General features: G+C 39.2%; 1 protein-coding gene across 8 annotated transcripts in view; it reads right to left on the bottom strand.

Moving 5' to 3' along the window:
- Nucleotides 1-15,641, bottom strand: part of SRD2 (snRNA activating complex family protein) — a 79,495-nt gene that overhangs the window by 58,550 nt on the left and 5,304 nt on the right. For all 8 annotated transcript variants that reach the window (XM_088965348.1, XM_088965346.1, XM_088965353.1 and 5 more), the window contains 2 exons: nucleotides 6,093-6,159; nucleotides 5,957-6,012 (listed from right to left, as the gene is read on the bottom strand). In XM_088965348.1, coding sequence (XP_088821474.1) covers nucleotides 5,957-6,012; nucleotides 6,093-6,159 — 123 coding nt within the window. The remainder of the gene's footprint in view (nucleotides 1-5,956; nucleotides 6,013-6,092; nucleotides 6,160-15,641) is intronic.

Raw genomic sequence — 15,641 nt, 5'->3', positions numbered from 1 at the left:
TACTACAAGTGTTGACAGCCATATTAGCATTCCCTTTCTTATTTCTGAGCTTTGTTGGAACTAGATGAGGGTGCAACTTCCAACAGGTGCCCTTAGTATGTTTAGATTTCTTGTAGTGTTCACTTACCAAGTCCTTCTTAGCTTCCTTCTTCTCCTTATCCCCCCTAGATTTAGGTCTAACTGCTGCCAAGGCTGATTCGTACAGCTGTTGTTGCAACATAACCTTTCTCCTAGTCACTTCACTATGAGCTAGGAAATAGGCTTGTGATAAAGTCACACTATCTCTTCTCAACAACTGTTGTCTCACAATGTCATATTCAGAATTCAGACCAGCTAGGAACTCAAAAACTCTGTTAGTTTCAACCTACTTTCTATATGCTTGTGCATCTTTCTAACTCTCCCACTCAATTGTTTCAAGATGGTCAATTTCATGCCACAGGATTTTAAGGTTGAAAAGTAAACGGAGACTTGCTTCTCTCCTTGCCTCACATTTTTAACCTCACATTTCAGCTCATAAGCCCTAGCAAAATTAAGGGACTAAGAATATATTTCCTCCATAACATCCCATATTTCCTTAGCTGTTTTGGCCCACAAGTAGTTTCGGCTGATGCGTGGCTGCATAGAGTTGCACAGCCATGTCATTGCCAAAAAATTCTCAACCCACTTAGCATAAGTAGGGTCATCCTTGGTTGGTTCCTTCACATCCCCTAAAAAGAAGTTCAGTTTTCCTCTACCCTGAATAGCCATCATGGCTGATTGGGCCCACACTACGTAGTTTGATTCATCAAATTTAACAGTTGTAATCTGAAAGGTGTTCTCAGTCATGTTACCTGAACCACCAGTCCCAAAAACACTTTCCCCTTGGTTCTTGTTTCTTGAAATCCATTCTAGGTTAGGAAACCTACTATAATCAGAAAAACTATACCCCAAGGCTGATAACAGCCGACCTAGGACAAGGACTTTGCAGTTACCCAAAACCAGATAACAGTCAACTATTGTCCTGGAATTAATCAGTCCTAGACTTTAGGTTTTTTTCCTCCTAAAAATAGGTTACAAAAAAAAAGAGATTTTCTAGCCGCACTTCTCTGAATGAACAACAAGGACTTTTTGAATATCAATCTCAAAGAAAAAGAACATACTTTCTTAAGAAAAGTAGCCAATTTATCTCTAACTGCTGCCGGCCTCAAGAAAAAAAGGAACTTGCCCAGAAAAAATTGATTGCTTTTACAATTGTCGGCCTCAATAAAAGGAGAAGCTTGCCCATAAAACTGATTGCTACCTTCAGTCTTCAAACTTGATCAACCAACTACTGTCAGCACCTTGGATCTTGGTCAAAGAGTCAAGAAAAAAACTGATCGGCACCTCCAATCTTGATCACTCAATTCCTGCCTGACTCTTCCTGATTACAAGAAGCACTCTCCAATCTTAGGACAGCTGCTAAAAAACTTCTTGTAACCTTCAAGAATCAGCCAAAGTAAGGATCTTTCTGAACTTCCAGCCCTAAATAATTCTCATGTGGTCGGCTGAATTAAATCCACATGATAAAACCCTAGATCGAATGCTCTGATACCAACTTGTAAGAAGTAGAACTGTTACTATGTGATCAGGGAAGTAATACAGGTTCGAAGAGAAGGAGAGAGAGAGAGAGAGAGAGAGAGAGAGAGAGAGAAGAAGAAGAGTGAAGAGAGGAGGAGAAGAAAGAAGGGGTTCGGTGATTGATAATCTGCCGCCCCATACACTTCTTTATTTATAGCTTTAGATTCCTTATAAGAATAGGAAATAAACATAAAGTCCTAGTCCTACTAAAACAAAAATTAGAAACAATAAGACCAGCCAGCCCAACTTAAAAGAAATTAGAAACTAGGTGTGGGTATGGAACCCCACACTCATGGCTAACCAACTATTTCTTCACCGCCCATGATAGTCTCTGCATAAGTTTTTGCACCTGATTCAATTAAATTTGAGTTGCAAATTTTATTAGGCATTTCCTTCTTGTCAAACCTGCGTGCAGTTTCCCATGATAGCCTCTTCTCAGTTTGATCAACTTCCAACTGTTCATCTTCCTCAAGCGTCCCCTCTTAACACCTTTCCTCTCTCCTTCGCCCATGTAGGTAAACACCCATCACACCTCTCTTTCCAAAGTTCACATTTTGTCGCTAACCATACCTTACTCCAAAGCCCTCCATGGAGAATTTCAATCGAGCGAGGAACAACTTCGGTTTCACTCCGACCACCACCGCTCGGAGGTTTGTTGTATCAGTCGCCAATAGAACTCCTCCCACAACTTTAACAATTTTGTTCAAAGTTTCCACCTGCCACAGGTTAAACAAGAGACCAAGGAGTTTGATTTTAAATGCTACATCTTCTAGCTCCCTACTATTACATGACAAAAACCAACTATCGATCAAAAAAACCCGAAATTAGTGTTAAGCAATGCGAAGTTCACCACTTTCTCGCCAACATCAAGAATGGCCCTCATTTTATCAAAAGGAAAAATGTGCAAATCTCGTGATGTGAAGAAACTCCCTGATGTACCATTTTAGTGTAGTCCTTATTGTATTGTTTTCTTATTTATTATTATTTTCACTTCAGCCCTTCAAAGGCCTCCTTGTAAATTCTCTAAATTGTGTTGCCCTAGAAGGGCCTCTTTGTAATTTCTGTAACTTTCACTTTCTATATAAAGGACCCTTGGGGTAGGGTCGAGGCATCCATTCTTCATCCCAGAATTTTGTATTCTGCTCTGGGTCAGTTGACATGGTATCAGAGCAGGCTGCTCTGTAATCAGCTTTTGCTTTAGGCTCTCTCTCTGATATCTAAAAGGCTACTGGCTTCTGGGTTCTTTGTCTGAAGATAGGGCTGTTCTGATCAACCCTAATCCTTGCTCTCTATTCTGAGATTTCTGTAAGAGAGGTCTTCCTGGAACTCTCTTGGAACGCCTCTGTTTGCAAAGAAACCTGATTGATTGTGTCGCCCTGGTCTGTTCTTCCAACTCAGAAGCTTTCTTCGAGATTGGTCAAGCTTTGGAGGAGTTCTGATTTTCTCTCTAAGGCGACAGCAGTTTTCTTCTTCTTCTGGTCTTCTCTCAAGGGCAGCAGCAGTTTTCCCTTGGACTTCTGTATTCTCAGGCCTTCTCCAAACTTCGAACATTTTGTTCTTGACTACTGGTGCTTCAGATTGAAGGGATTCAACAGACCTCTTCATTCCCTTTCAAGCTGCTTATCTGAATCCTATTGGTGGATGATTTGAACTGCACACGTCAGGTTGGTGAATCTCTCTTGCAACCCTAGTTTTCTTTATGCTGTCCTAGGGTTACTTGGTAGGGGATGTGTTCAGTACTGAGGGCATTCAGTTCTCTCCTTTGTTCAACAGTCCTGGAACCATCAGGTTGGACTGTCAACACAACTGGTTGAAGTTGTTCTAGATAAATTTCTTGGAGGATTTTGATTCCTCTACAAGGTGGCAAATCTGTATTGAAGATATTTGACTATATTTCTCTTCCAGACCAGATTTATTGTTGTTTGTCTGAACTGCTTGCTGCAACCTTGATTGAACTATTGACTTAACAGCACTGAACTTTGAATTTCAGTGCAGCTACTTTTCTTCTTGGGTTGCCTTTATTTATTCTTGGCGGCTGACAAAGTAGATTTTCTCCCTGCAAAATTTGATGGAACTAACTACAATATGTGGAAGTTCCATATTGATTTCTATGTTTAGGGAAAGGGACTTGAAGGTTACTTGAATGGGACTGTTAGTAAACCTAATGAGGATGAGGCTGATAGTAAAGCTTATACACAATGGAAGCTTGACAATGGACAGTTAGTCTCATGGATTTTGAGCTCCATTGCGCCTCACATTAGTGTTCCTATGAGAAGACTAAGGACTGCCTATGAGATGTATGCCTACTTGAAAAAGGTGTATCATCAGTCCAATAAAGTACTCTGAAAAAGCAATAAAGCATCCTTTGGCATTCTTCCAGCATTCAACCACATATCTTCTCCCTGATTCTATCAGTTTCTCCTCCAAGTAGGTTTACTTGCCTTTGGAAGCAGCTTCAGACACGAACAAAGTGAGCCATTCTACCATCTCCATACCTTCTACCATGACTGTTGCCTTCTTAGGTTCCCTTATCTTCAAGCTGAGAGAACCTTTGATCCTTATTTCTTCAAACAGAAAGTCTTTCGCCTCTATCTTCAAGATTTTCTTCCATCTCTTGGTCTCCAAAAAACCTTCCTCCATAACTTTCTTGCTTAAGAAGCACATGCTTCAACTCATGTAGCATTCACCTCACAAGATTTTCGGTGCACTAGATTCTTCTGGTGGAAGATCAACTGCAGTTGAGCGAAAAGCTCCCCTTCCATTTAGTTTCTTATAAGCAAGCAATATTAACCCTTCTCTTCATGCTGTCTACCAATGCCATAGTCGTTCTTACCAGTGTTCCTACATTCCAAGTGAATAAATGAAGTTGTGTCTCTTGGACTAACTTCTTTACCTGCCCCTGTTTAGAAGGTTGCAAGCTTGCCTATTTAGCACCACTACTGGCCATTGTTGTGGGGGACCATCCTAGTAGGTCCTTGCCCATTTGACACCACTCAGGTTAGGGTGCAGCACATTGTTTTTAGATACCCTAACATGAGCACAAAAAGACAAACCAAGATCCATGTTCATGAGTATGGCAAAGTTTTAGTACCAGCTACCAACCTAACACAACCCTCCTTTATTTGGGCTTGGCACTGTCACTATAAGACAAGTTCACACTAGCAGAGATTTATTTCTGACCCTATCCTTTCTCGTTTTTCCACTCATCCATCTCAGCATACACATTTAAGCCACACTCATTTCTTGGACATGTTCCTTGGTTGCCCAACATTCTATTCCATCCAATATTGCTAGTCTTACTATTGTTTTATAGAATTTTCATTTATTTCATATGGGATTTCTTCTTTGAAATATTTAAGATGCAGAATCATTATCCTTTAAACACAATGTTGAGCCTTTAGGGATGGCCAAGGATTTGCAGGAGTGGGAAGGATAAAATTCTCTGGAGTACGGTGCCTTTGAAATTACAAAAAAAAAAAAAGGCATATCATCGAAGGCAAAGCAAATACAAGGAGGAAATTGATAGCACATACTTGTTTTGTGGTTACAGAGTGGTCACTTGCACATCATGAAATGAAGGTCATATAAACTTTAAAGAAAAGATTTTGAGTGTAGGCTGTTGCTTTCTCTAGGTCTAGATTAATGGCTTGGAATTCTTGTTTTTTCCTGTTATTATCTTTCAGATTGTAATTGATTCAAATTTATTCCTTCCTAATGACTGTTATGAAAATTCTTCATATTTGTATTAGCTTGTTTTTTAATGAAAATTTAGTCTTATTATCAAAAAAAAGACACCAACAGAAATTGGTCTGGAGTAGGTTGCATGCGTTTACACATATGAGGTAGGTATACAAGTGTTTATACAAATGAGGTAGGTATGCAAGTACGCATGTACTCATTACATCTTGAGAAGCCTTTCATCAAAGTTGTCTCACTCCACATGGAACAGGGTAGGTCCTAAGGTTAACTGAGGGATTTAGAACTGACAATTTTCTCTTGCTTCCAGAATTAATTGGAGGCAGATTCGCATATCAAAGATATCTATCTAACTTTATCAATAATAACATTCATCAAAAAAAAAAAGTTACCAATAATGATCTTTGTTTTTTTTTCTTTTACAATCTTACATGAATCCTTACTGATCTTGTTACTAATTAAAAAACTATACATCAACAATCTGACATTATCATATCCCAACTCCTTCTACCACTTGTGACAATGACATGAATGGAAAAAAACATGAGTATCATGAAATAAAACGAAATGAAACTTGATAGAAGCATCCTAATGAAAAATGAAAATGGGATCTAAACCTAAGAATCTCAAAGACAACGTCAAGAGAGAAAAGGTTAATACTTACACTCCATTTGACTGCTTTTCTGATAGTTGTGAAAATTTATCAGTGTCCACATCATCCTATAACCAAATTATAAAAACCCTTATGAACAAGCTGTGCTTCTGATTGAGATTATTAAAACAGAAGTTAAGCGGCAAACCTTGAATGCTTCTTTTAAAGCTTTATTTACAAGCTCCTCCTCGGTATAAACTTTGAGCTCATCAACCCTATTGGAAACATGAATATCATATAGGATAATTATTAAAAGAAGAAAGCAGGAAAAAGGAAAGATTGAATACACTTTGAACACATCAACACCATGTTCTACCATATATGATATTGATAAACAATATTAAAACAATGGAAATGAAAAAATGAAAATAATGTCAAATACATTTGCATACAAACATGCAAACAATGGAACACAAACATTTTTTTCTGTTTGACTAATGATGAGAAGGATTTTATTAATATTTAATAAAAATCATTACTCCACCCAAAGAAATTGACAAAAAACTATATATATTATCTTTTTGTTTATCAGAAATAGATAATAGATTATATTAATATGGTAGGTTTAAAAGAAGAATCTCTTTCAATCAAGGACAATGGAAAGGGGGCAACTTTTATTACCTCTTGAAAAAGACTTTCCCTACAAACTCCTCCTGCAAGGTTATCTGCTAGACCATTGGCAGATCTATATGAATAACTTTCTATTAGTAACCAAAACTTTATTGATTAATATGAAAGAATGGGTGAATGGGTTACAAATTTACAATGTTCATTATATGTGCCAAGACCCTTTTTTTTATGGTAAAATGAAATTTCATTAAAAGAAGAAAAAATTACAGGCTCGAAGGTGATAAGGCATCACCCGCATACAAACACCAATATAGAACTGCTAGGGAACATTACTAAAAAACCATCCAAGTTACAGAGTTGAAGCCCTAAGTAATTTGTCACTCAGATCTTCTCTAGAAACTAGTTTAAATTCTGGAGAGACCAGAACCCAGTCTGAACTGAGTTGCTAACAGCTGCCACGATCATGCCCTGATTCCAACATTTGTCTTCAAAAACTCTTCTATTTCTTTCCTTCCAGATATTCCAGCAAATTGCAAACGGGATGCAGCTCCAGAGCATCCTTGCTTTCTTACTTCCTCTTATCTTTGGACAGGAAGAAAAATTCTTGCAGTAGATACTGGCTGAAAATTTGGAAACCCAAACAAACTAGTGAAGATCTTCCACAGAAACCCAACAACCTTGCACGAGAGGAATAGATGTACAACAGTTTCCTCTTGTTCTTTGCATAGAAAGCACATGTTAACCACGCTAAAACCCCTGGATTTCAGATGATCCACAGTCAATGTAGTGTCCATTGCCACGAGCCAACCAAATGCTCCAACCCTTGGAGGGATTGGATTTTCCCAAACACCATCTATCTGAATTGGACCAGAATCATCCTTGATATTAGCCATGTAGTATGATTTAACAGAGAACATCCCATTTGAGCATTCTTTCCACCAGAGTTCATCCCTTGTCTGAGTTGATATCTGCACTTCTAATTTTTCCAATAAATATATGCATTCCTCCACCTCTCTATCTAGCAGAGGCCTTCTAAACTTTGGACACCATATCAGTTGATCTCCCCTCCTCTCATAGCATTCCTTTATAGAAACTTCAGTCTCAGAGAGCTTATACAGCCTTGGACATGGATCACACAATTTGCCTGCCCCACACCAATCATCTTCCCAGAACTTTTTTTTTTTGATAATTGAAATGATTTTATAAATCAGCAATAAAATAGTACAAAGTCATCATGGAAAGGTACGAGTTGCAACCTCTCCAGACTAGTTAAGTACAAATTTCCGAATTAATAATAACATACATAGAAGCACAAAAAAGATATTCCCTATATACCCCCTGTTTGGCTAGAGCATCAGCCAAAGAATTAGCAGACCTACTAACCCATTTTACCTCCACTCTCATATTGCTGGTTAACCACTTTACTTTTTTTATGAGATCTTTGTAGCCCCAAATGGTGGTATCCAAGTTTTGGAGCCACCTGGTTACCACCTGAGAGTCCCCTTCAACTAGAAGATGCTCCACCCCAAGCTGGTTGGCGATCTGAATTCCTTGTACTGCAGCAAGTATTTCTGCCCTTGTGGAATACCCCACTCCCACCGGTCCTGAGAATAGGGACATTATGTTTTTGTCCTTATTTCTCAGGATACCCCCTATACCTGAAGGCCCGGGATTGCCTTGGCTGCTTCCATCAAAGTTCAGCTTAATGAAACTTTCCAAAGGCGGAACCCATTCTGACAGAATTCTATCCTTCTTGTTGAAGTGTTGGTTATTACTAGCCAATTTCTCCACAAATCATCAAAGGAGAAGTCATCAAAGATATCCATAGTTTTCAGCTAATGGATTGCTCTTGTTAGGATACAATCCTTCATTTCATCTAACCCTCTTTCCTTCACTAAAAAAATTCTTGCATTCCTTTCCTCCCAAAGAGTCCACAGAGTGGCTGCCCTGACACAACTCCACATGACCTTACCTCTTCTAGTGTGCCAAACAAAGACAGATGGGTTGATAACAAGCTTAAATCAGAAGGCAGAGACCATCTACCTCCAAATAGACAAAGGCTCCAACTCCATATAGCTGTAGCAAAGGAACAGGAGATCAGCAAATGGACACAGTCCTCATTCTCGACCTTACACAAGGAGCACCAATTTAGGGAAAGACAAAGCAAGGGTCTCTTTTTCTGTAAGTTTTCCAAAGTATTGATCTTCCCATAGAAGATTTCCCAGCAGAATACAGCAATTTTTGGGGGAATAGGTCGCGCCCAGACTTCTTTGACAGGGAATCCTTGGGAAGAGGGATTAGAACTGAGGGATTTTAGAAAGGAAGAGCAAGTAAAAGTACCTTTTGGAAGGGCAGTCCAAATCCGTTTATCAGAAAAGTGGGGTCCAAGCAAATAGATTCTAGTAAATGAATTAGCTCAATAACACAATTCGACTTACCATCCCTTAACCCTCTTCGAAATCCAAAGTCCTAATTTAAAGATAAGGGGTTTAACGGGCTCAGGAGAAAAGTTGCAATTGGCTCATGTTTGTATAGGGAAATGGAATAGAGCGAAGGGAAACAATCTTTGAGGGGTTGAGCACCCACCCAAATATCCTCCCAGAAAAGAATAGCATTACCAGAACAAGCATCAAACCTGATGAATCTGAGGAAGCGAGGGAGAATACCATGTATAGCATTCCAAGGTGTAGTAAGGGTAGCTCGACGAGATATCCCGGAATCCAAACCATTTCTTGCACAACCATGAATGCTTGCCACCACCTCATGCCATAATCTCTCTCTCTCTCTCTCTCTCTCTCTCTCTCTCTCTCTCTCTAGGGCCATCTCCATAGCCACTTCCCTAGAAGGGCTACATTCTTCAACACTATCTTCCCAGAACCTTATTCTTGTACCATCTCCGACTAACAAACTAGTTAAGCATCTGAACTCCGGATTGAATTTCATAATTCCCTTCCAAACACTCATCCCATATGAAGATCTCACCTCCATGGATTCCCACCCAAATCTCACCATCCCATACTTACCCCCCACCACCACTCTTCTCCATAATGAGTTTTCCTCCTCCATAACCACTTCCCTACCAAGGCCATATTGAAGATCGTCACTCTCCTAAATCCCAACCCACCATTTTCTTTTGGTTTACAAACTCTCCCCCAATTTACCAAATGAAACTTCTTCATCTCGCCTTCCCCACATACCCCTTCCCATAAAAGTCCCTCTGGACTTTTTCAATTCTTTCAGCCACATGAGATGGAATATGTTGAGAATGTAAGGGCATTTTTGTCCTTTTATGTTTTTAGTATTAGTGTGACTATTCAAGGGCATCGTTGTAATTTTGCTCAATATGTTAAATGGAAGTTTTCCAGGTGTGAACAGTAAAACACTAGCATTCTCAACAAAACCTCCATCTCTAAACCTTCTAACTTGGTATCAGAGCATCATACAATCAAGGAAACTATCTACTACTAGTCACGACTCAAAGATAGACCTATTGGCAACAGCACAACGTCAGTTGATGTCAACAGTCCGTAAAGTTGATGGCATCCGTCTGTGTTTCTGATACACGTTGATGGGCCTCAACGTGTTTGAAACCACTTGTGTTTGAGTGGTAAATCCCTAAGACTACAAGAAATAGTCCTAGATTTTTTGGAACCCTAAAACATTTTTGGGAAATTTTCTTCCCCTGTTTTGCCGCTAGCACCTCTTTTTCCTGGTTTTATTGTTGTAGATCGTGTTTAACCTTGTGGGAAAGGTATTTCGGAGTTTAGTTGGTGTTGGGATACAATGGTGATCATGAGAAAGGTGTTTTAGAGGGCTTGTGATCGATGGACTCACACAAAGATGTTCGCATACCTATCTATGTCCTCCTGAGAAATAATGACAATGTCGGAGGGCATATTACTACTGTAAAACTTTATGAAACAAATTTTCTCTCAATCAGCTAAGCTTACAATCGGTGGAAGAGGTAAGCTTGGATTTATTAACAGTAAGGAAGCAAATCATTCCAAATGGGAGCAGGATAATCTATTGGTTATGTCATGGCTTGTATACTCTATGCAATCACACATCACCCACAACTATATGTTCCTTCTAACAGCCAAGGATATTTGGGACAAACTAACTACAACCTATTCTCAATCGAAAAACACTACTAGAATCTATTAGTTGCAAAGAGAAGCATGCAATATGCAACAAGGGGAGAAATCAGTGGCCATGTATTTCTCCTCCTTACAATTTGGCAAGAAATTGATCACTTAGAGGCTTTGGAGTGGAAGGATCCTGTTGATATTGAACAGTATAGGAAGTACATTAAGAAAAAACCAAGCTTTTTATTTTCTTGCTAGATTGAATGTTGATTATGACTTCACCAAGCAATACATCCTTTGTGTTGATATTTTGTCACTCCCCATAGCATATTCTCTTTTGCAGAATGAAGAGAGTAGGAGGAATGCTATGATGCAAGTGTCTGTAGGTGAGCAAGCTACTCTTGTGTCCACTAGGCCCAAACAAAGTTTTAGTAAACCTGAAAAGGTATTTTGTGAGTATTGCAAGAAGCCAAAGCACACTAAGGATAGTTGATGGAAATTAAATCCCCACCTAAAGCCTAAGAGGTTTAAAACAGGAAAGAAGGTAAATTCTCATGTTGCTACAACTAGTCATGATTCTCAAACTCACATGCTTGACGGAAATTCTCCGGCTCCAACATCTGCTCGTAACACATTTGAGAGGCATCTTACTCCATCTTGAAAAGAGTGGATTGCCTACATCTACTAGTTCACATACTTCTTCTAGTACCTTTGAAAAATCAGGTACTACACTTGCGTGTCATGCCTCACCCTCATTGACACAAGAACCAGTGATCATATGACTGGCATGCCTTCCTAATTTACCACTTACAAACTATTTTTGGGTGAAGTTAAACTTACCAACAACTTTTCTCTGAACTTTGTACTCCATGTTCCACAATTGCATAGAAATCTCTAATCTATTATCTCTCTTACAAAGCCTCATAATTGCTCTGTAACCTTCTTTCCATCTCATTGTCTCTTTCAAGATCTGAGTACGGGGAAGACGATTAGCAATGGACATGAAGCCGATGGAGTTTATCTTCCTGATGAGTCTCCAAAGTTAGAGTTAATGTGTAAGTCTGAGTCCTGTCATGAAGAGAAACTAAGTCAATTGAAATTGTGGCATCATCGTTTTGGGCATGTGTCTTTTGGTTCTTTGAAGTTTTTGTTTCCTAGTCTATTTGAGTCCTTATCTAGTTCTAGTCTACAGTGTGAAGTTTGTCAACTATCAAAGCAAGGTAGAACCACATATTTTGCAAGTAACAAAAGAAGTAATGTTGCTTTTTATTTAATATATACTAATGTTTGGTGACCTTATTCTATTCCATGCATGGGTGGCTATAAATATTTCATTCTCTTTGTTGATGACTACTGGCAGTGTACTTGGTTGTATTTGATGAAGAGTCGAGATGAGTTTCCTTTAATTGTAAAAGGTTTCTTCAGTATGGTGGAGACACAATTTAAGAAGCATATTAAGATTACCAAATTTGACAATGCCAAGGAATACTTTGAAAAGCACTTACAAACTTTCCTTGAAGAGAAAGGAGTAATTCATCAAAGCTCTTGTCCTCATACTCCCCAACAAAATGGGGTATTAGAAAGAAAAAACACACATGTAGTTGAAGTTGCCAAAGGATTGTTATTCCATATGCATGTCCCAACTTGGTTTGGGGGGGGGGGGGGGGGATGCTACCGAAACGGTTGTATATCTTATTAACAGACTACCCTCCTTCATCTCTAGTCTCCTCATCAGGTTTTTTCCATGATGAAGATGCCTTCCATCTTTCTCTTAAGGCTTTTGGGTGTGTTTCCTTTGTCCATGACATGAGTCCTTCCATGTTGAAATTTGATCCAAAGTCTATCAAGTGTATCTTCTTGGCATATTCTTAGTCCAAAAGGGGTACCATTGTTATGACCATTGTTCTGGAAAAAGATATGTGTCCAAAGATGTCACATTCTTTAAATCTACTCCCTTCTTCTCCTCCTCTTCTCCTTCTCTTTAGGGGGAGAATGTCAATGAAGATCGGACTCCTTTTTGTATGCCAATTCCTGTTCCAGCTACAACAAATATTGTCAATCCTTCCTCTTCTTCTCCTCCTCCCTATGGTGGTAGTAGTGTTCCTCCCGTGCCGCCTCCTATTCCGTAGTATTAGCACCAGTGGTTCGTCAGATGGAAAAAGAGGATGACTCCAAAGGTTGAATGTCTATCACAATCTGACTTCCCAAACTCAGGTAATTTGGATTCTAAACCTCTTGTTTCTAATCGTTGTGTTGAATCTATTATTGAGCTTCCTAGTGTGGGTTCTGACCTTGACCTCCATATTGCAGTTTGTAAAGCAAAAAGGGTATGTGCTAAATATCATATTTCAAATTATGCCTCTTATGAAACCTTATCACCCTCTTATTGTGCCTATATCTCTTCTGTTGCTTTTGTTTTTATCCCTTGCAGTTACTGAGACAATGCAATTCCCTCATTGGAAGGTTGCTATGAAGTAGGAAATGGAGGCACTTAAAACCAAACATGGGAAAGTGTTTCTATCCCAGAAGGCAAAGTTCTTGTTGGATGTAAGTGGGTTTACACGGTGAAGAATAAAGTTGAAGGCTTAATTGAAAAGTATAAATCTCGACTTTTGGAAAAAGGGTACACTTAATCTTATGGCATTGATTACCAAGAAACCTTTGCCCCAGGAGCCAAGATGAACTCAATCCGAGTTATCATGTCCCTTTCTGTCCACTGTTCTTGGCCCTTGTATCAAGTGGATGTTGAGAATGCCTTTCTCAAAGGAAACCTCTAGGAAGAAGTTTACATGGAACTTCCTCTAGGAGTGAACATCCCTGGGAGTGAAGGAAAGGTTTGCCACTTGAAGAAAACCCTTTATGGCCTTAAACAAGCCCCTAGAGCTTGGATTAACAAATTCAGAAAAATTGTCTTGAAAATTGGCTTCTCATAATCTCAAACTGACCATACCTTGTTTATTAGGAGAGTAAATGGAAAAGTGACTATGTTGATAGTATATGTCGATGATATTGTTATCACAAGGGGATGTCTGGTAGGGATGGCAATTTCTCCATTTCCTCGATCCCCGTGGAGATCTACCCCGAATGGGCAGGGACGGGGATGATATTCCCCCCCCCCCGCAAGGACGGGGATGGGGAAATTTTCATCCCCGTTGGAGGGAATGGGGCAAGGATGGGGAGAGCACTCCCCAATCCCCACTCCGTGGGATCCCCGCTAATATATGTATATATGTATGCATACATTTATATATGTATATATATATATATGCATCCATATATTAATGTTTTTAAAAATATGGTTGAATATGTTTGAATCTTTTCTAATATGATTGTAACTTTTAATTATTTTATTTTTATTTTGTAAACAAAATATAAAACAAAAACAAAATGGTTGACATTATAAAAAATCACGGGGAGTGGGGATCCCCGTGGGGATGGGGATGGGGATAAGATTGTCCCCGTTAGTAAGGACAGGGACGGGGATGCGGATTTTCACGGGGACAGGGATGGGGAAAGGCTCCCCGTCCCTGCCCCACCCCGTTGCCATTCCTAATGCCTGGAATTGTTGAACCGAAGTCTTTTCTTGCTAATGAATTTGAATTAAGCACCTTGTAAATCTCCAAATTCCAGTATTTCCTAGGTATTGGGATCGCAAGGTCAAAGAGGGGCATTCATATTTCTCAAAGGAAATATGTCCTTGATCTGCTTCAGGAGGTAGGAAAATTGGATTGTAAACCAATTGAAACTCCGATTGATCCCAATCATACAATTGTGTGTTGATGATGGAAATGTCCTTCCTAACAAAGGTGTCTATCAAAGACTTGTCGATCGCCTTCTCTACTTGTGTCTGACTAGGTCTGATATATCATATATTGTGAGTGTGGTCAGCCAATATATGCATAAGCATAGATCATCTCATATGCAAGTAGTGAATAGAATACTTGCCTATTTGAAGGGGTGTCCAAAAAAAGGAATATTGTATTTTGATCATGGGCATTTGAAGGTAGAGGCCTTTTCTGATGGTGACTAGGCACGTTCCATTGATGATAGGTGGCCTACTTCTAGCTATTGTACCTTGGTGGGTGGTAATGTTGTATATTGGAGAATAAATAATCAGTCATGGCTTGATCTAGTGCCAAGGGAGAGTACAGAGCTATGGCTTATGGGATATTTCCAAATTGTTGTGCTTGAAGAACTTGTTGACAGAAATGGGAGTGCAGATTGATACACCAATGATATTATAGTGTAACAACCAGGCTGCCATAAATATAGCCCACAATCCTGTTCAACATGATCGTACAAAGCATATAGAGGTTGATCAACGTTTCATTAGAGAAAGAGTTGCCAATGGAAAGATTTGTTTACCTTTTGTGAGGTCTAAAGATTAGTTGGTTGATTGTTTTACTAAAGGTGTTACCAAATCAAAACTTGACAACAATTTGAACAAGCTAGGCATGACAAATATCTATGCTCAGCTTAAGGGTAGTGTTAAGAGTGTAAGGGCATTTTTGTCGTTTTATGTTTTTTGTATTAGGGCGCCTATTCAAGGGCCTCTTTGTAATTATTCTCAATATGTTACATCTTATTTGGACTGGATTTTCACACCAGACTGAATTCTAAATTCTTTCTTCTTCCAACACTCGGACCCTTAATCATTCCAAGTAAGCAGTAACATTTCCAGATTCAACCCGTAAACTTGAATAGACAAAAGGGGATTCGACTTGCAAGGAGCCGAGCCTCTGAAATGTGGGGACATACCACGTAGGAGACTCATGATCTGGATTCTGTAACAGTTCAATTGCATTCTTGGAAGGAGGATCAACTCTCAGTTTGGTTGGGTCAAACGGAATGCAAATGGGATGACGGATACCCTAGCAAAACAAGGGGCAAATAGATCTTCATTGTACTGGGCAGAATTGTAGCTGATTGCAAGTGGTTGCAGATTAGATTAATGCTACTCTGCAACCTTTAACTATTGTAACTGATTTTCTCTGTTATTAATTAAAAAATTTCTTGCTGACCAAAAAAAAATCTCCAGATTG

The sequence above is a fragment of the Nelumbo lutea genome, chromosome 1 (assembly GCF_056320005.1).
Source record: "Nelumbo lutea isolate HS-2025 chromosome 1, American lotus-T2T, whole genome shotgun sequence".
Classification (NCBI taxonomy): domain Eukaryota; kingdom Viridiplantae; phylum Streptophyta; class Magnoliopsida; order Proteales; family Nelumbonaceae; genus Nelumbo; species Nelumbo lutea.
Note: the sequence above shows the minus strand (reverse complement) of the source record. Positions and strands in the feature narration are given on the sequence as shown.